The 22,455-nt window shown below is 33.7% G+C and overlaps 1 protein-coding gene across 1 annotated transcript in view; it reads right to left on the reverse strand.

Moving 5' to 3' along the window:
• Positions 1-4,263: 4,263 nt before the first annotated feature.
• LOC127855844 (uncharacterized) overlaps positions 4,264-22,455 on the reverse strand; it is a 33,982-nt gene continuing 15,790 nt past the window's right edge. Inside the window, exons 3-15 of the mRNA XM_052391730.1 lie at positions 20,073-20,130; positions 18,983-19,040; positions 18,014-18,067; positions 17,234-17,281; positions 15,305-15,386; positions 14,239-14,261; positions 12,910-12,991; positions 11,841-11,863; positions 11,419-11,475; positions 9,678-9,841; positions 8,612-8,677; positions 5,541-5,600; positions 4,264-4,903 (exon numbers count right to left, since the gene is read on the reverse strand). Coding sequence (XP_052247690.1) covers positions 4,892-4,903; positions 5,541-5,600; positions 8,612-8,677; positions 9,678-9,841; positions 11,419-11,475; positions 11,841-11,863; positions 12,910-12,991; positions 14,239-14,261; positions 15,305-15,386; positions 17,234-17,281; positions 18,014-18,067; positions 18,983-19,040; positions 20,073-20,130 — 787 coding nt within the window. The 3' untranslated portion in view covers positions 4,264-4,891. The remainder of the gene's footprint in view (positions 4,904-5,540; positions 5,601-8,611; positions 8,678-9,677; positions 9,842-11,418; positions 11,476-11,840; positions 11,864-12,909; positions 12,992-14,238; positions 14,262-15,304; positions 15,387-17,233; positions 17,282-18,013; positions 18,068-18,982; positions 19,041-20,072; positions 20,131-22,455) is intronic.

Genomic DNA, 22,455 nt, shown 5'->3' on the forward strand with positions numbered 1-22,455 from the left:
GTAGTGTTATAAGTCACAGCTCAGATGACTTAAAATAACACTATCATAAAAAATCAACCTGAAAGAAAAAACTTCAACAGACTCTGAGAAAGACAATATATAAGATGTTAATATATCTGACTCAGATTGCAGTACCAAATATGTTTTAATAGAAAACTAGAATTTTACACATTAATGACTTCCATAATGCAATGCCTCAAATAATAACCATGTAGCAATGGTTGTAGATTCACCATTTCACAGTTTGGAACAGTGCATGCATGTAACAGTAACATGCTACAGTGTGCTTAACCAGACTGACCACCTGGACCCTTTACTAACCAAGGTTACAACAGAATAGGACGGCTGTTCATGAAATATATAAAAATAATGTTAAACATGCTTTGTCTCCCCAGACATGCCCACAAATGTTGTTTTTTTTAACCCAGACTGACCACCTGGCCCCTTAACTAACCAGGTTACAACAGAATATGAAGGGACTTCATGAAATATAGAAAAATATGTTACAGGCTTTGTCTCCCACACATGCCCACAAATGAGTAAAACATGCAGACCAGTGGGAATGATAAATCAATTAACACATAAAATAATAAACCCAACTAAATAATTATGAATCAGTGACAAAATAACATTACAGTGGTGATGATTATAATGACAATGACCATGGCTTTTTATTTACGATAATAATTGCGCAATTACTCTTAGATTTATTGTCTTGAGTGTGAGCCTAATTTCCACTTTTTATTTTTTAAAAGAGTAATAACTTAAGGATGAACAAGCAATTACGCTAAAAACATTCTTGGTATTTTTCGGCGTTTTCACCTTAGCCTGACCTTTGTAAGCGACCAATCTATTAGAATATAAATTTCCCATCGGTGGGCCTGAACTGTTCGCAGAAGAAAACGTGCAATCTACAAACAGATTTCACATTAATATTAATATGTTATGACATCGACTTACATTTTTTGGGAAGTATTGGGTATGAAAAGGGATACTGCAGTTCGTTAGCAACAATGTTAACTGCGTATTCAGCATGAAACAATTGTATCTCTAATGATAAGTTTTAAAAATAGAGCAGTTTCAGACTTAATTCTCGACACAATACAGTTTGTGTTTGCCCCTTTATATTCAGAGGATTGTCCAGCGCTAGAGTGTTTTTTACTTAAAGGCAATGTTCTCATATTTACTTATTATTAACATATTGCTGTCTGGGTACTAGTATATTTTTAGTGCATAAAGTATCGTTTTTCGATATCCTGATATTAGTTTTGGTCAACTATATTTGATTGTTTTCGAAATTGAACATTAAACATGTAAAAGTTTAAAGTTTTAAACAAGCCGTCGTTCAAGAGCCGTGACATAGAGAACCTCACCCCAAGCATTGCATTCCAAGCCGCAAGGTATCAGGGTGAGTTTTCGCGGATAGTACAGGGATCGTTATATAATATTAGACGGGTATCCGCATGAACTAGGTGTACTGGGATTTTATTTAGACCAGATGTTAAAAGAAGATATTCGCAGATATAATTATGGTACCTCAATAAAAGATTCTTAATGTGTTTTCAACAAAAACCATGATAAATATTATGTTTGATTAATTCAACAAGAGTAATCCCACCATATTGACCAATGTATTGGCATGAGCTAGATGATTCCCGATACTGTTAATAATCAAATCAAAAAGCAATGCTGACAAACCACAAAATAGGTTTGTCCAAAGAACGAGCAAATTAATATTTAAAATATGTACAGATACTTCCTGTGTGGCTGGTTGACTAACATGTTTTAATTTATACTTCCATTCTTCTTTTTTTTTTGTATCTATAGATATATGATCAGCAGTATGTAATTGTGTAAAATAAATCGCGAAAACTACGCGTAAATATCCCGTACTGCGTGAAATGCAGCTAAGAACTGCACAGAAAAAGACATATGCTTTCTTTGATTTCATTCTTTAAACTCTTAACCTTTCACACCAACTCCAACCACAATCAACGCCGTATATCTTTTTTAAAGATATTTCTTGTTGAGGTTACTATGAAATTGATGATTAAGTTCAAAAGAACAAAATCCTATTTAATAATTGTTTTCAAATCATGTTCTTTCAATAAAGTAAATGTATACCTTTGAAATTTGTAGGCATGGAAAATCTCAAGAGCTGTAAGATTGTCAGGGCATGCGGCCTAACTCTTTCAGTGCTGGAACCAAATTTTGAAGGCCTTTGCAAACCGTTTGATCCAGATGAGACGCCACAGAACGTGGCGTCTCATCAGGATCCAAACTGTTTGCTATAATGATAGTATTCTTTAAAAAATTGAAGAAATTGTTCATTTCAGAAATTCAGCAGACGACATATTAGCAGAAGATAAATTTCCCAGCATGCAAAGGGCTAACAGCGAGGGTGCCTTACAGACCAGCTTGGACTGCTGGACTTTCTAATACTCAACTCACACTGGGACCAGAGACTTCCAAATTCCATAGCTTACAGTAAGTTCAGCTTATTGCTTCTGTGTAGGATATTAAATAATAATTTGTAACATGTACTGAAGATATTTTGATGTTCAGTTTTTATTAATAGCCACATTTAATGTTTTAAATATTTAATGCCAAATTTACTGGAATACTTAAAAGATAATTATATATATTATTAAATTTTGGAAATGCAAACAGTTGGATGCCTTTAATCTCTGCACTTGGAAATCAAAGTCAATATCAACAATGACAGACACGTTTTCACATACCGGTACTGCTACTAACAGTTGTCTGTCATGATCATTACACAAGTTTTCCCATAGTGCATATTGAATTAATTTAAGACCTAGAATGACTGCTTCCTCAATTACAGTTAGGATTATAAATGTGTTAAAGTCCGTAAAAACTTTTGTTTTAGTATTCCAATATAAGCATTCAATATTTTAACACATGTATTATTATTTGTTTAAAAAAAACACACAAAAAACAACAGGGTGACTGAAAATGAATATAGGACACCTTTTACTTTATTGTTAATTAATTATACCTTTCTGAGATAAGTTGCATAGGAGTAATAAGATTGTTGTCTAGTAATGAATTTCCATTTCCCATGCACACAACAAATATTTTCATTGTTTTTTTATTCAATTAAACCATGATTACTGCCCATAAAAGTATATTTACTTTTCCAGAAAGTATAAACATGCTGAAATAAACAGAAATATTTTCCCAATTTTTCAAAGTAATGCTCTTATTAAAACCAGAAATCCACTAGCATATTTACCAGGAATAGATATTCAAAACCAGAAATCCACTGGCATATTAACCAGGAATAGCTATTCAAAACTAAAAATCCGCTAGCATATTAACCAGGAATAGCTTTTTAAAACCAGTAATCCACTAGCATATTAACCAGGAATATATATTCAAAACCAAAAATCCACTTGCATATTTACCAAGAATAGCTATTCAAAACCAGAAATCCACAAGCATATTAACCAGGAATAGCTATTTAAAACCAAAAATTGAAAAACATAGCAAGATCTCTATTCAAACCAGAAATGCTGTTACACAGTCTTCTTTAATACGCTGTTATGGTAGTGAATAATATCCCAAATATTGCATGTCCATTTCTGTTACATGTAGTTATAAATCATGTCACTGAAATTTTTATTTGAAAAAAGGGGCATAACTTTGGTAATTTTTTCCCCGCTTCATATCATCAGGAACATTATATAAACCTTGTACATTTTAGTCTTGTAATTTATGTTTGTGCAAATAAAAAGTTAAAGAAAATCATGGGACACATTTGTATGAAGAAGTAAATCATATGACAATTATAATTTCCCAATGAAAGAGAAACAAAACATTTATAATATTCAGTGTCCTTGTATTGAACTAATGAAAAAAAAACAGACCACCTTCTGACTTAAGAAGAATAACATGAAAGACAAAGGGGGTACTCATGTGATAGTCAAGATGACAACGTCCATGATAACACAGGTATTTTTCGCAGATTTATATCCTTTATTTCTCTTGTTTAATTTTTAAATGACACTCACCTCCCTGCCATATCAGTATGAAAGTGATAAGCATTTATTTCATATTAAAATTTGCTTTATATCTTGACTTTACTCGCTGCAAATTTTCCAAGTGGAGTTGTAATAAGGTCATCCGGCTAAGAAATTATGCAGTGAGTAAAGTCGCGATTTAAAGCGAATATTAATATGAATAAAACACTTGTAGGTTTCTTGCTTATATGGCTGGAAAGTGAGCAGCATTTAAAAAAAAAATACATGTCATAAAGAGTGTAAAACGGCGTAAAATACTTAACCATGTAAAAACCTTGAAACTAATTTAGAGACAATATATTTACAACAAGTAAATGCGAAGAATTTGTGATATCTCCCGCCAAACTATAGCTTTGTCACAGAAAAAAGCATGTTTTCAACATACAAAGGGCCATAACTTCGTTATTAACAGATGGTGTACAATGCCATTTGGCATGCATCATCCTCTTATTCATATATATACTCATACCAAGTTTCAATGGAATCCGCCAAAGCACTTCGAAGATATGGCTCTAGACACAAAAGTGCGGACGGACGGAGGGAAGGACGGACAGACGGACAACGCCAAACAATATCCCTCTGCCTTTGGTGGGGGATAATAAATGTAAACTACATGATATTCGCTGGTTGAATCATAAATACAACTTAAAATAAATTTATCATTGTCATAATATTTGAGTGTAGAGGCTAAATAACATATAACAGTTTCTCAATTTTTATATATTACTTATGAACTATGGTGGTGTGGAGGCTATTAATGACTGGCATGTTGGCTCTGGTGGTTGGGTGTAGCAGTTGATATCTCTTGTATCTCTTGTAGCAGTGGCAGTAGATTATGAGGGGCAGTATCAAACATCCATCTGAAAATGAACATGTATGCAATGTTTATACAGACACAATGATATACATGTATTTAACCCTTTCAGTGCGGGAACCGAATTTTGAAGGCCTTTGCAAACAGTTTGGATCCAGATGAGATGCCACAGAACGTGGCGTCTCATCAGGATCCAAACTGTTTGCTATTCTGATAGTATTCTTTGAAAAAATTCGAAGAAAATGCTAATTTTAGAAATTCAGCAGAAGATATTTTAGCAGACGACAAATTTCCCAGCATGCAAAAGGTTAATCAGCATCCTGAGTTATCTTTCAACTATTAAGTCTGCAAATAACATCTTGTGTTGACATTAAATGAAACATTTAGACAAAACACATGAGAAAAATCATGAAATGTAGATCAAACACATTTCATGACCATGCATGTGGTGTGATTACTTTTTTTATTCAACTCTGTTCAAATGGAATGCTTTTGGAGCATTTTCCCTTTAAATAACTGTTTCAGTATTAATACTTTCTTGCTCTGAGACATTTATTATATCACAAAGAAGATACTTTTACAAAATAACAAAGAAACTTGATCAACTTGTAATCCATGTGTAGCTTAACCTCCTTACTGAAATTAAATATAATTGCTGCAATTGTTGCTACAAATGTACTTACCGGTATGTCTAGTTTGCACTGCATCTTTTCCAAGAGGCTATGGAGGTGCTCTGCGGCCTCCTGAAAAATAATGAAAAGTGTGAGTATATATATATATATATTTATTTGGTAATTTTGCAAGAAAAGTTTCAAAAGTTTGAATAATTTTTCATGTTAATCTTATATACAACACATGCATCCGCTCTTGTTGAAAACAAAAGGAATTGAAGGGTGTGGCAGAAAATCCAGAATGACAGTTTTCAAGTTTAATGCGGGTCTAGTGGCACAGTTATTTGAAATTTTACTTTAAAGGAAAAAACATTTTTATTGCATGCAAAGTTTGTCATATAACTAAATAAAATGAATCATTTATCAAAACATTCCATAATAATCTGTCAAAACAGACCCATTTATCATTTGGCAAAAGGCTTCATTATTTGACTAGGAAGTAAGAATTACTGTCTAGACTCTGAAGGCACTGAATTTGTTCGCTATTGCATAATCTTAGAAGCAACTCAGTTTTCAAACTTATGATATAGCTTTTAATATCGCAAGTTTGAAATGAACACAACCCATTCAAATTTCAAAGAGTGTGTCTTAGAGCACAGGTCGAGATGTGTCACTGACTGTTTATCCTTCTATTTATGTTATAGAGATAACTCAGACAAAATAACAACAATATGTCTTTATTTTCACAATTGGTCGCTGCAGTGGCAACCATCTTCAGAATTGTAGTTGCCTTAAGGCTAAAGAATTACAAGCCCATAATCATGTACATGTTGCGATATGTGTATCTGATACTTTATCTGTTTTCTTTAACCCTTTCAGTGCGGGAACCGAATTTTGAAGACCTTTGCAAACAGTTTGGATCCAAACTATTTGCTATTCTGATATTATTTGAAAAAAAATCGAAGAAAATGCTAATTTTAGCAATTAAGCAGACGACATTTTAGCAGACAACAAATTTCCCAGCATGCAAAGGGTTAAATTATTGAGAAACAATTTTGCCCACTTGACAGACTTTTAATGAAGTAGTAAGCACCATTTGCCCTGAAAGCAGCCAATATGTACAGATATCAATCATAAACTTACCAATGTCATGCACAAGCTGATTTAACCCTTTTATTTGCAGGAACCGAATTTTGAAGGCCTGTGCAAACAGTTTGGATCCAGATGAGACGCCACAGAACGTGGCGTCTCATCAAGATCCAAACTGTTTGCTATTCTGATAGTATTCTGTGAAAAAATCGAAGAAAATGCTAATTTTAGAAATTCAGCAGACGACATTTTAGCAGAAGACAAATTACCCAGCATGCAAAGGGTTAAACACTAGATTGGCCAATATCATAATATGTCCCACCAGCTCTTAATTTACTTAAACCTATTGTTTACATAATTACAGGCTGTGGTCTGCTTCATAGTACCTGAGTTAAGTATGAACAGAAACGCTTTAAGCATTTGTCGTTTGCTAAATTTGACTGGAGTTATCCATGCAGGCAGTCATGGGTTAAGGGCCCTACCGTAGCTAAGGCATACTTATACGCTCAATTGCGTCTGCATTATTTGTGAGCTACAATTTCGCATTACAGTAAATTTCATCCCCAAGACATTCAGGGTCAGTGCTCAGGGTCAGTAAATTGTCAGGCAAAGACGGAATGTACTATTATTAAACGCCTTTTAGTGATAACATAGTATTACTTTCAAGATATAAAATACACAAATTTTGGGGAAAAACATGAATGCAAACCTATCCTTAAATACCATTTGTTTTGCATTGTGGGACATAACTACCGAAAATAGCAATGTCCGTGATAGAAGGGAAATCATTTAATTATCTAGCCACACATGTGTGACATACGCGGTCAGTCTGTCTGAAAATCTTTCCTGCAAGCCAAAATAGGCTACCGACATTTGCCAGTTTGCTATAAATAACACAGTGTGACTTCAATTTTCTATAGGAAATAAGTGTGGTTCGATGTTCCAATTACAAGACGCAATTAGAATAAAAAACTGTGTCATGCAAAGATAGGACTAATGCAATATGCAGCCAACAAAGCTCCAGTCCAGCCTGTGCATCCGTGCAGTCTTCTGAGGATATGCATACTGAGGAGGATACTCAGGAGATACCACAAAACTTTGCATGCATTTTTATAAAGAAAATGTAGCCCTTGACCAGAATGTGCAAGTGTGCAGGCCGCATATACCGTAAGACCAATTTTTGCAGATGTAATAGTGTTATTTAAAAGTGTGGAAAGAAAACTGTTTCTTAATAAAATATCAAAGGTTTCGATGATAAAGTAATAAATTCATAATAAGCTACGTTAGGAAACATATGGGATCACATATAGTAGAATTTGAATCTGTGAACACTATTATGTGGTTATATATACATTCACTTCATGATAAATATTTCATGGGGTGGATATGCGACTTTTAAGTGAAAAAAAGAACACAACAATACTTAAACCTTTGGTTTTTATTTAATAACTTAGAAAAGCAAATTTTCTTCCTTTATTTAAAAATCAGGATATATCCCAAATATATTTGTTAAAGATATTTGTTGTTTTACCTATCATACAATTATGATACTATAGGCTGCAGAGCAAATTGTTATGTTTGTTTTTGGAATCTCTGGGACTATGCATTCTAAACGTGTTTTTATAATTACATATTTCAAAATTTATTTTTTAATTTATTTTACCATAAGAATCAGCATATGGTCGTTCAAAACCATGCGGGTGTGTGAGTGCATTTGTGGCGTGTTCTGAGAAAACTGGGCGAAATGCTTGTGCGTAAATTGTCATCCCAGATAAGCCTGTGCAATCTGCACAGGCTAATCACACGGGACGACAATTTCCGCTTTTATGGAATATTTTGTTTAAATGATGTCTCTTCTTAGCGAAAATCCAGTTTAGGCGGAAAGTGTCGTCCCTGATTAGCCTGTGGGGACTGCACAGGCTTATCGGAGATGACACTACGCACAAGCATTTTGCCTAGTTGTCTCAGAACACGCCACATTTGTGTTGTAAATATTGGTATGCTCCTATCAGTAACAGAGATCAAGCTGCATCCTAACCATCTGTATTTCATACCTCCTCCGCCATCCCCCCTCTTAATTGGGCCACACATTGCCCCAGTTCCTGCAGTGTTGCATTTAGCTGAAAAAATTAAACAAAAAATCATTCCAGCTATGTAATGTAAGCTCTGACCAAAGTGCCAATGCTCAGCTTTTGTAATGGCACATAATCCCTCTCTTAAATGAATTGCGGTTCTGTCTTCCATTGGTTTATTACAGGTTTAGTTTTCATTAATGTTTGCTGGATTTCATCATATTCAGAAAAAAGGATAGATATTTTGTAAGGAGATTAATCATCCTTTTTGAATTGATAACTAAAAAAAAATGCCTAACCGACCTACCTTACCTTATGTTTTGGAGCGCTAGTGGACACAACTTTTTTTTATTGGCCTTATCACTTTAAAACTGTTGATATACATACTTAGTTTCCTCTTATCAATGCTTTTAAACTGTTTATATAAATTCTAGTTTCCTCTTATCAATGCTTTAAAACTGTTGATATACATACTAGTATTATGGCAAGCGATCCCAAGAAACCAGGTTTCTCATGACAACCTTGGTTCACATGACAACCTAGGTTTTCATGAGAACCTAGGTTCTCATGAGAAACTAGGTTTTTGAAATCCCAAGAAACCATGTTTCTCATGAGAACCTAGGTTCTCATTTGAAAACGTTGGTGAACGCTAGAGAACCTAGGTTCTTGTGAGGAACTAGGTTTTTCACGAGAACCTAGGTTCTCATAGACACATAGAACTTAGGTTCTCTCTGATAACCTGGGTTTTCATGAGAACCCAAGATTTTATTTGGGAACCATAGTTCTCATGAGAACCTAGTTTCTTGGGATTATGCAGCAAACCGCTTGCCACACAGTTTCCTCTTATCAATACTTTAAAACTGTTGATATACATACTAGTTATCCATTATTAATACTTTAAAACTGTTGATATACATACTAGTTATCCATTATCAATACTTTAAAACTGTTGATATACATACTAGTTTCCCATTATCAATACTTTAAAACTGTTGATATACATACTAGTTATCTCTTATCAATACTTTAAAACTGTTGATATACATACCAGCTGCTCCAAGAAATAGGCCCTCTCTTTCCATCTGAAGGCCTCCCTTCGGTCGCCTAATCGTCGGTCCTGGGACTGGGTTGTTAGGCTGGCGGGGTTAGCCCTGACTGGCGAGCCCTGACTGGTGATGGGTTGCTCTGGCGGGGAGTTCATCAGTTCGTCACCTGTGAAAAATTAAATAATGATAAAAACTTAATTATTTATACTTTATACCTGAAATTCATTTTTAGACCACTCAGAATATCAAAGCTTGCCATACAATCACATTTGTCTTGAGGAAGGTATGTTTGTGTGTCTGACAATCACAAGAGTAAGCAGACACATGAACCTACCATGTGTACATAGTTTTTAAGAAGTTTAGCTTCTAGCTTACTTTTTATGCCCCCCTTTGAAGAAGAGGGGGTATATTGCTTTGCTCTTGTCGGTCTGTCGGTCGGTCTGTCGGTCCGTCCACCAGGTGGTTGTCAGACGATAACTCAAGAACGCTTGGGCCTAGGATCATGAAACTTCATAGGTACATTGATCATGACTCGCAGATGACCCCTATTGATTTTGAGGTCACTAGGTCAAAGGTCAAGATCACGGTGACCCGAAATAGTAAAATGGTATCTGGATGATAACTCAAGAACGCTTGGGCCTAGGATCATGAAACTTGATAGGTGGATTGATCATGACTTGCAGATGACCCCTATTGATTTTCAGGTCACTAGGTCAAAGGTCAAGGTCACAGTGACCCGAAATAGTAAAATGGTTTCCGGATGATAGCTGAAGAACGCTTAGGCCTAGGATCATGAAACTTGACAGGTTGATTGATCATGACTTGCAGATGACCCCTATTGATTTTCAGGTCACTAGGTCAAAGGTCAAGGTCACAGTGAACTGAAATAGTAAAATGGTTTCCGGATGATAACTCAAGAACGCTTAGGCGTAGGATCATGAAACTTGATAGGTAGATTGATCATGACTCGCAGATGACCCCTATTAATTTTCAGGTCACTAGGTCAAAGGTCAAGGTCACGATGACCAGAAATAGTAAAATGGTTTCCGGATGATAACTGAAGAACGCTTATTCCTAGGATCATGAAACTTGACAGGTAGATTGATCATGACTCGCAGATGACCCCTATTGACCCCTATTGATTTTGAGGTCACTAGGTCAAAGGTCAAGGTCACGATGAACCGAAATAGTAAAATTGTGTCCGGATGATAACTCAAGAACGCTTATGGCTAGGATCATGAAACTTCATAGGTACATTGATCATGACTGGCAGATGACCCCTATTGATTTTCAGGTCACTAGGTCAAAGGTCAAGGTCACAGTGACAAAAAACATATTCACACAATGGCTGTCACTACAACGGAGAGCCCATATGGGGGGCATGCATGTTTTACAAACAGACCTTGTTTTAGTTTAAGATTTGTTTTTGCTATGGGACAGACAGACAAAAAGGCATACATACGTAGGCAATGATGGTCAGGTCAACAAGGAAAAACTTGCATAATATAATAACATTTCAGTCTGAGGTATCATGTGTTCATTTTGAAATTAGGCAAGTTTTAAAGTTTTATGTAAATGCTGCATCTAATTGGATATTGAACCCCCATAACCCTTTTTTCATTTACTTGTGAAACTGCTTATTATGCAAATAAAAGTTTTAATATAATTCATGACTATTACTTTTTCATAATCTAGCTGACTGACTTCGTGGTTTTGTATGAATCTAAACAATGTGAATATTACATTCCTCATCTCTAGCTTTTCTTTTCGAATTTCTTTTTTTTTTGGGTGCAGGTCCGTCTGTAAAAAACATAGGCAAAAATCAGTACAAGATTGAATAAAATAAAAAAACAATCTTAAAGATTAATATCAACCGAATTTTCAAGAATTGTGTATGCTATGGAGAGGTTGGGAGTATGGAACATTTAAATAAATCAAAACAAAGCATGGTTGGAAAACCAAATTACATTGTTTAAGTATTAAATATTAATACAAATTATTGGCTAGATGAAGGCCAATGATTTTGTTAAAACTTGCAAACATAAACCAGACACTTGTGAATTCTATATAAAAAAACAAAAACATATTACATTCTTGAACAATCTTACTGGGATTCAGATATTGTATCTCGTGTTCATATTATAAATCAAAATTAAATATCTCACCTTGTCCTCTGTACACAGGCTGCCTACAATAAGAAGACATGCAGAAATGAGTACTATCACACAAAATAGATGTACTATTTCCTAGCATATGTTGTACTTTTTCAAAATGAATGTAAAGTTTACAAACATCTGACATTTCTGCCAAAATATTAAGGATCAATTAAAATGAATGAAATACCCAAGCCAAAAGTGAAACATAAGAGTCTCATTCTGAGAAAACTGGGCAAAATGCTTGTGCCTAAATTGTCATCCCAGACTAGCCTGTGCAGTCCGCATAGGCTAATCAGGGACGACAATTTCCGCTTTAATGGAATTTTTCGTTTAAATGATGTCTCTTCTTAGCAAAAATTCAATTTAGGCAGAAAGTGTTGTCCCTGATTAGCCTGTGTGGACTGCACAGGCTAATCTGGGACGCCACTTTAAGCACATGCATTATGTCCAGTTTTCTCAGAACTTGCAACATTAAAGGAAAGACTTGTAATATATCATTTTGTTACGTGTCCTATTAAAGCCTCTTCCCAATTGTTAGTTAGATGTTATTTTTGAAGAAATTACTTGATAATCACCAACATAATGTTCAATTAATTTTAAGTCTTCTATTTCCTTACAATCTTGAACATGTCCTTTATTTGAGGAACATATTTTTCATAAATGTCTGTTTGGTTGTGTTTAAACATTCAATCCTAACTTAAACTCAGTAGAAAGGTGTTTTATAAGACAATGTCCATAGTTTAAGCTAAGAAAGGGCATTTTAAAGGTGGGGAGTTTTCACATTATGAAATTTTAAAACAGGGTGAGCATGAATATGAAAAGTGCTAAGGATTCATCAAATTGTTTCAAAAGTTGAATCCGCCGATTTTATTATTTACATGTGGTACAGTTTAATATTTCTTTGTGATACTTATGAATGGTTGAACTTAATCAGTAACAATCCAAAATAAGAAGCAAGGAGTATGTTAGTGACATATAACATTAGTGAATTAAATAAAAGGGGCTCAGACTAAAATTTTGTCTTTTAAATCTTACTTGTTCTTACGACTGTCAAGTTTATTTTTTGCTCAATACTTACCCTTGCGGGCTAATCCGCTGTGAGCGTCTTAGTGGCTGTCCCTGCGGTGTGGAAGGCCGGGGTGATGAAGCCTCATCATCTTCTGAGTTTGTGAAAATCAAAAAATTAAATCCTGGTCATAACTTTATTTATGAGTCTGCATGATATGATGAGAAATGTTGCTCTGACTTTAAGAACCAACACAGTACACATAAACTGCCTGCTCAGTTATTCCTGTGATTTTGTTGTGCTTTTAAAAGGCAAGTAAAATTATTGCTGCATGTCAATCGTTGTCATTATTTGGGAAAGAATATATAAGGTTACTAGTAAATATTTACAACTTCTTTCATTGTCATATCAATGCTGCATTCTGATTGGATAATCTGCACACATCATCCCTTTTTTCATTTCCCAATGAACTGACTCTTCCCATGTATTAAACATAACTACTCATGTCCGTGCTTCTTTTTTTGCAAAACAGATGTCAAATGCCTTCATTGCTGTGCAGGAACCTTAACAACATTGCTTGTCATTCATCAACAGCAAAATGTAAGTTTGATGCAAAAGTCAACACTATGGGCTTCGATGATAAATGAAACCTAAACTGAAACCAAGATTCATACACAAGAGTATTGAATTCAAGTTAGGTTAATTAGTCTGTTTCTAAATCCGGTTGTTTGTGAACTGGTACACAATCTTTTAGTTTATGAAATCATTCATCATACAGCTACATTGATATCTGCCAGATATAACGCTGTATGATATATTTTTTTATATCATGTTCGATAGAAAGTTCTTAATTATCAGTTGATGTGTTATTTTACTAAGACTTAATAAATAAGCAATATTTTTTTGTAGCAATGAATCAGATTCATTAAAACAAACAATTTGCTAACAAGATGTATGACATTCAAACCACAGAAAGCAACACAAACAGTAAATATTAAAAATGAATAAGTAAATGCTGATGACAAGGAAGTTTTTTAATCAGTCGATGTTTGGATGTTAGTCATTTTACTCAGTATGATCTATACAATCATCATTTTTAGTAAAATTACATCAGATCTAAAAAATAAACAATTGGATACCAAGATGTAATATATTTTACCACATGAATATCGATAGTATAACAAAAATCATATAAACTAAAGCTCAGTATACTATCGCTATTTTAAGATCACACTTGGGTTGTTCAAAAAATTTACAGAAGAACAAAATCATAAAATAAAATGTTATATTTGATAATAATTAATGGAAAAAGGGAAGAAGTAATAGAATAAATAGAATATTTTGTTTATCATGCGAGGCTTATCTCGTGTTCATAATATAAATCAAAATTTAATATCTCACCTAGCGCAAGGTACACGGGTTGCCTACAATAAGAAGACATGCAGAAATGAGTACTATCACACAAATAGATGTACTTTTTCCTAGCATATGTTGTACTTTTTCAAAATGAATGTAAAGTTTACAAACATCTGACATTTCTGCCAAAATATTAAGGATCAATTAAAATGAATGAAATACCCAAGCCAAAAGTAAAACATAAGAGTCTCATTCTGAGAAAACTGGGCAAAATGCTTGTGCCTAAATTGTCATCCCAGACTAGCCTGTGCAGTCCGCACAGGCTAATCAGGGACGACAATTTCCGCTTTAATGGAATTTTTCGTTTAAATGATGTCTCTTCTTAGCAAAAATTCAATTTAGGCAGAAAGTGTTGTCCCTGATTAGCCTGTGTGGACTGCACAGGCTAATCTGGGACGCCACTTTAAGCACATGCATTATGTCCAGTTTTCTCAGAACTTGCAACATTAAAGGAAAGACTTGTAATATATCATTTTGTTACGTGTCCTATTAAAGCCTCTTCCCAATTGTTAGTTAGATGTTATTTTTGAAGAAATTACTTGATAATCACCAACATAATGTTCAATTAATTTTAAGTCTTCTTTTTCCTTACAATCTTGAACATGTCCTTTATTTGAGGAACATATTTTTCATAAATGTCTGTTTGGTTGTGTTTAAACATTCAATCCTAACTTAAACTCAGTAGAAAGGTGTTTTATTAGACAATGTCTATAGTTTAAGCTAAGAAAGGGCATTTAAAAGGTGGGGAGTTTTCACATTATGAAATTTTAAAACAGGGTGAGCATGAATATGAAGTGCTAAGGATTCATCAAATTGTTTCAAAAGTTGAATCCGCCGATTTTATTATTTACATGTGGTACAGTTTAATATTTCTTTGTGATACTTATGAATGGTTGAACTTAATGAGTAACAATCCAAAATAAGAAGCAAGGAGTATGTTAGTGACATATAACATTAGTGAATTAAATAAAAGGGGCTCAGACTAAAATTTTGTCTTTTAAATCTTACTTGTTCTTACGACTGTCAAGTTTATTTTTTGCTCAATACTTACCCTTGCGGGCTAATCTGCTGTGAGCGTCTTAGTGGCTGTCCCTGCGGTGTGGAAGGCCGGGGTGATGAAGCCTCATCATCTTCTGAGTTTGTGAAAATCAAAAAATTAAATCCTGGTCATAACTTTATTTATGAGTCTGCATGATATGATGAGAAATGTTGCTCTGACTTTAAGAACCAACACAGTACACATACACTGCCTGCTCAGTTATTCCTGTGATTTTGTTGTGCTTTTAAATGGCAAGTAAAATTATTGCTGCATGTCAATTGTTGTCATTATTTGGGAAAGAATATATAAGGTTACTAGTAAATATTTACAACTTCTTTCATTGTCATATCAACGCTGCATTCTGATTGGATAATCTGCACACATGACCCCTTTTTTAATTTCCCAATGAACAGACTCTTCCCATGTAAATTTAAACATAAATACTCATGTCGGTGCTTCTTTTTTTGCCAAACAGATGTCAAATGTCTTCATTGCTGTGCAGGAACCTTAACAACATTGCTTGTCATTCATCAACAGCAAAATGTTAATATGTTGCAAAAGTCAACACTATGGCCTTCGATGAAAAATGAAACCTAAACTGAAACCAAGATTCATACACAAGAGTATTGAATTCAAGTTAGGTTAATTAGTCTGTTTCTAAATCCGGCTGTTTGTGAACTGGTACACAATCTTTTAGTTTATGAAATCATTCATCATACCGCTACATTGATATCTGCCAGATATAACGCTGTATGATATATTTTTTATATCATGTTTGATAGGAAGTTCTTATATCAGTTGATGTGTTATTTTACTAAGACTTAATAAATAAGCAATATTTTATTGTAGCAATGAATCAGATTCATTAAAACAAACAATTTGCTAACAAGATGTATGACATTTAAACCACAGAAAGCAACACAAACAGTGAATATTAAAAATGAATAAGTAAATGCTGATGACAAGGAAGTTTTTAAATCAGTCAATGTTTGGATGTTAGTCATTTTACTCGGTATGATCTATACAATCATCATTTTTAGTAAAATTACATCAGATTTAACAAATAAACAATACGATACCAAGATGTAATATATTTTACCAGATGAATATTGATAATATAACAAAAATCATATAAACTTAAGCTCTATACTATCGCTATTTTAAGATCACACTCGGGTTTTTCAAACAATTTACATAAAAACAAAATCATAAAAAAATGTTATATTTGATAATAATTAATGGAAAAGGGGCGAAGTAATAGGTTAAATAGACTATTTTGTTAATCATGCGAGGCTTAGAAACGTGGTAGAAACATGGCAGCGAAAACCCCTGTAAATCATTTGTTAAAGATCACATTCATTCCCGCAAAAAATGCAGCGTCCTTTTTATTTTATTTCATTTTTTCTTTTAAAATTAGAGAGAGGTATGATAAACAGACAAACCAGTAACTGCCTGATCTTTTTGTAATATATCAGGCTCAGCACGAATAAAATAATGGTTCAGCAAGCTTGGCCGTTATTATTCTAAGTCTTGCCTGATATATTTCAAAAAGATCAGGCAGTAACCTGTTATTCTCTATATATCTGCTGACTGTGTTCATGAATCCTTCAAAGGGGTAATAAATCTGCAATATTACTATATTAAAGATGGTAAAATTGCACTAAAAAATAGTGCTTTTATTAAATTAATGGTTCACCGTTGTTTTTTTTACATCTAACAAACTCGCTTTTTTAAACAATCTCATTCAATGGTTCAAAGGTAGGGACATAATTTGGTAGGTCAGCTCCAGCTTAATTGAACAGATGCATTTTTCTTTCTATTTTTCATTTGATCATATCCCTGTTTTTGTCAACAACAACTTTGAAGTGTAATAATTGTACAGATTTAAATACCAAAGTAATTCATGTAAACAATTGGCAAAAAAACATCCTGTTTTCTTACCAGGTGCTATCATGTCATCCCCACCTCCACTCTCGTTCATCCTGAGAACTGTTTCAATAGATGATTTTTTTATATTTGCAACATGTTATCACAAAGCATTTAATAACCAGTATTAGCTTTTAAATATTGTATCAAAGTTTAAAATTGTTTGCATTTATAGACTAATATTGAAAATAATTTACGTGTTAACAAGGCCATTTTTTTATTCAAGGGGAACAATAAATTGTGGACATTAAGATATATTTGAGGATTCTATTAAACATTGTGAACAATAAACGTGCCTTGGTATGATGATGTCATTATTTTCAAGACTATACACTGCTTTCTGGATTGTTTAACTTACCTAGTCTTGAGTTTCTAATTAGTATTTAGTTTTTTATTTGATAGTCACTGGCCGTCTTACTAAAACTTAATGCTGTCACCCTATGAAAGTAACTATATAGACTTAACAGACCTGATGCTAAAATTCAATAAATATGCAGTCCGCACAGGCTAATCAGGGACGACAATTTCTGCTTTTATGGAATTTTTGGTTTAAATGATGTCTCTTCTAAGCGAAAATCTAGTATAGGTGGAAAGTGTCGTCCCTGATTAGCCTGCATGTGTGGACTTCACAGGCTAATCTGGGATAACACTTTACGCACAAGCATTTTGCCCAGTTTTCTCAGAACACAACACAAAATGTCAATTTTAAACCACAAAAGCTAGTGTGACCTTTGCTTCTCCAAGTCTGTTATAACATGAAAGAAGTGAAGACATGTTCATGTGACTGTAACTTACTTAATGGTCCAGGGGTGAAGTTTACGTCGTCCCTGCGGGATTCTATCCCATTTTCTGGTGAATAAATGAAAAATGTAATTATAGTATTACAAAAGCTGAAAAAATTGAAATGTATAATAGTACTGGAATATATAAAACTCTAAATCACCTTTCCCATATAATGTTGTTATCTTTTATACTCAGAGCTTATATGGTAAATCACAACAATGCTGAAAAAAAACTTTCGTTTAATCCAAAGTTTGTTGCTTAATTTGTTACACCTGCTTAAATCCAATACCTGTCAAAACTTTAACCTTGGTCATAACTTTGCAATATTGAAGATAGCAACTTCATATTTGAAATGCATGTGTATCTAATGGAGCTGCACATTTTGAGTAGTGAAAGGTCAAGGTTATCCTTCAAGGTCAAGGCCTATAACTCTCAAAATCAATGAAAATTTTGTAATATATTTTGTAAAATAAAGTTAACATAAATAATCCGTGTTCTTATATAGCAATGCCCAAAATTTCAATGTTAGATGTGCTCTGGTAACATAGATTTAACACAATAAAAAATGCTCTTTTTTATTTTTTGTGGTAAAATATATTTAACACATGTACATGCACCAATTTTATGTTTATGTGTCGTTTGAACAGAATGATATTGTTGCGCGAAATTAAAATGGAATATATTGTGCCACACAAAACAACAAGAGATGTGTTTATCAGAAACACAATGCCCCCTAATGCTTCTCTTTCATTATTATTTTGTTACATTTGACCTTGAAGGATGACCTTGACCTTTCACCACTCAAAATGTGCAGCTCCATGAGATACACAAGCATGCCATTTTTTTTACTTTGATAGGAGTATGGAAATTACTCAGGTTGTAAAGAAATTACTCAGGGTGTATGGAAAATACACCATGAGCATGTGACTACTCTAAGCCAATCGGATAAGGTCATTTTTTAGGAGGTGAGTTTGTGCCTACCTCTTCTATTCACAGAGCCAACAGCACGGGACTCGATTGCTGCTGCGGATCTGCATAGCTAAATTAAAACAAAGAATGCAAGTAAGCTATGTGACCAGACTCATTTTCTTTCATGGTCAATATATATACATGTGTCTGTAGTTATGTCCATCCATATGATTAATGTGACATTCATTCAGAAGCTATAATGATGCTGAAGTGATGACACTACAAATATATAGATCTTAACAAGTGTGTGAACATGTACATCAAGGTATTTGGTTCAGGTTTCTTTCTTGAAATAATCAGATATATGTCCTTTAAAAATAACTTGATATGTTTGTTACCTGAGGTAGGCATATACATGACCAAAGACTTAATTTCCTTTTTTCACTAGATTTCAAAGCTTATGATATCCCCTTTTGAAATAATAAAAGTTGGTTGACTTGCACATTCTACATTTTGGAATAAACAATTTTTAGTAAAAGGAAAAAAAATCTGTACATGAATGCTATGTTGACATAGAGAAATATTGGTTTGGTAATGCTTTTTGTATTAAAGGGATCTTTTCACGCTTTGGTAAATTGACAAAATTGAAAAAAGTTGTTTCAGATTCGTAAGTTTTCGTTTTAGTTATGATATTTGTGAGGAAACAGTAATACTGAACATTAACCATGCTCTAATATAGCCATTATATGCATCTTTTGACAATTTTAAAACCTAAAAATTAAAAAGCATTGCAACGCGAACGATTGAATAATTTGGAGAGTTCTGTTTTGTCGTTAAATTTTGTGAAACTACGAAGATTGCTTATATAAGGTATAAAATACGTCAAGAATGTGTACTTGGCGGAATAGCTCAGTAGGCTAAAGCGTTTTTACTTCAGGACTCTGGCAGGACTCCAGGGGTCACTGGTTCGAAACCTGCTCCGGGCAATGTTCTTTTCCTTTTTTTAATTTTTTTCTTGATTTTTTACTGGAGCTTTTATGATCCAATGTTTACATTTATCAATATATAGCATTTAATGAATAAGTTAAAAAAATGCCAAAATCTGTGAAAAGGCCCCTTTAAGCCTTTATACACTAATTCATGTAATAACACAAATACATACCTCAACTATTTGCCCCCAGAGTGGCTGGCTACATAACTTCCCCTCATCAATGAAGATTCTAAAGTAGACAGACATGTTTCAATGAGTAAAACTTGATCAGCTGGAGTTAAACAAAATGGTAATTTTGAATGTAGTTTTCTGGTATTTGCGTAATATTAACAGCATATATGTGCTGAATATATTCTGCATGAAAAAAAAAATGGAATGAGATTTGCAAAATTGCAAATACCTGCTGATAGAACAATGCAAACACTATGCAAATATACCAATTAATTTCCATTAAGTTGCAAACATTTGGAGCCCATATTTTCACAAAATATACTCTGCATAAAGGAAACCAGAACCACAGTTAAGCCACAGATTTGCAACAGTTTGCAAATATGAGTTGTGTTCTGAGAAAACTGGGCATAATGCATGTGCGTAAAGTGTCGTCCTAGATTAGCCTTTGCAGTCCGCACAGGGTAATCCTGGACAACACTTTCCGTCTTAACTGGATTATCGTTAAAAAAGGACATCATTTAATTGAAAAATTCCATAAAAGCAGAAATTGTCGTCCCTGATTAGCCTGTGCAGACTGCACAGGCTAATCTGGTACAACATGTTACGCAGATGCATTATGCCCAGTTTTCTTAGAACGCAACACATATATGCTTATACAACAATGCAATGCAATTTCATAAAAGTTTGTCAGACTTGCCAAATGACAGAAAGTGTACACAGACATTTCGAAAAATGAATGTTCAAGCAGTAAAAGACGCTCTCAATTTAAAAGAAATGGACACAGGTATACAAAATTCATATAGATTTTATTGTAAAGAATCAGTATCAATTCAAAAGCAATATGAAATATGAAGTTTTGATTGGATATCAATGTTGCTCTAGCTGGTCTAGTGCAAAGTTTTTCTAAGTGTTAAAACTGTTGATGATTCTTCGCTTTTCAATAGCACAACCCCTGCGAAATGTTGTTCTGCAGTTCACGAATAATTCGTGAACAGTTCATGAACTGTTCGTGAACTGAGTTCATGAATTGTTCACGAATAGTTCGTGAACAGAAAATGAGCCACGTCTGTGAAAAATTATTGAAATTTTAGTTCATGAACTGTTCATGAACACTAATGGCATGAAGTGTTCATGAAATATTATTGAAACCTAATGGCATGAAGTGTTCATGAACTATTCTTGAACCCGTGTGGCATGAAGTGTTCATGAACTATTCTTGAACCATTATGGCATGAAGTGTTCATGAACTATTCATGAACATCAATGGCATGAAGTGTTCTTGAACAGTTCATGAACAACACAATTCTTGAAAAATTCTTCAGGGTTTTGCTGTTCATGAACAGTTCATGAACATTTTCCTTCTATTTTTCAATGGCTCATTTTCTGTTCACGAACTGTAAGTGAATAGTTCATGAACCATAGTTCTTCAAGAGTTCATGAACTGAGGTGGCATGAAATGTTCATGAACTATTCATGAACAAGAATTTGTCAATTTATGCAAAGGTTATCATAAGTGTTACTAAAGCTCAACAAACAGGTCAGGGTAAGAAGAAACAAGTCTTGTATTAGCACTTAACATATTGATAGCAACATATAACAATAATTTAAATATAACACTAATAACTGAGATACAAGTGGTTTGATAATACTCTTTAAATTTCATAATACAACTTTGCACTATATGTTCATGAATAATTCATGTATTGAAAAGATTATGAATAGTCTCATTTTCAGTTCAAGAATCATTTACTAATCAATGGTTTCCCTGAAATGGTTACACTTACAGTGCCAAAGAACTTGAAATGGAACCAATGGCTGATCAGTTCAGCCAGTAATTTATTAAAGACTTACATTTTCAAATATAACATAAACCATGTGCCTTCCGTTTCAACTTCCTGTGCACACAATATTCTTTCTTTGTAAAAACAGCAATGCAATGTACATTGAGTTCTTGATATCATCTTAAACTGTTCTTGAAATAAGATGTCCTTAAAACGTTCTTAAACTTGTCTTTTAAGTCTTCCAAAAACAATGACAGATCCTTTTAAGAACATATTGGATTCTTAAAAAGTCCATCATACGTTCAAAAACATTGTGTAGACCTGTTTAAGAACATCAGAAGGAAACATGTTGTTCAAAAAAGTTGTTAAAGTGTTCAAGAATAGTTTAAGAATAATTCAAGAACAGGAAAGGTCCTTAAAAAGTTATTGAAGTGTTCCTGAAGGCAGTTCTTGAACAGTTCTTTTACAAATGTTCTTAAAATTCTCTAGAACAGGTCAAGAACTCTTACTTACAGTGGTGAAAGTACTATGCATATTCATACTAACTTCACAGGTTTCACAAATCTAGATTTGTATGCTAGACATTACAATATTACTTTCAA

This window comes from Dreissena polymorpha, chromosome 13 (assembly GCF_020536995.1).
Source record: "Dreissena polymorpha isolate Duluth1 chromosome 13, UMN_Dpol_1.0, whole genome shotgun sequence".
Taxonomy (NCBI): domain Eukaryota; kingdom Metazoa; phylum Mollusca; class Bivalvia; order Myida; family Dreissenidae; genus Dreissena; species Dreissena polymorpha.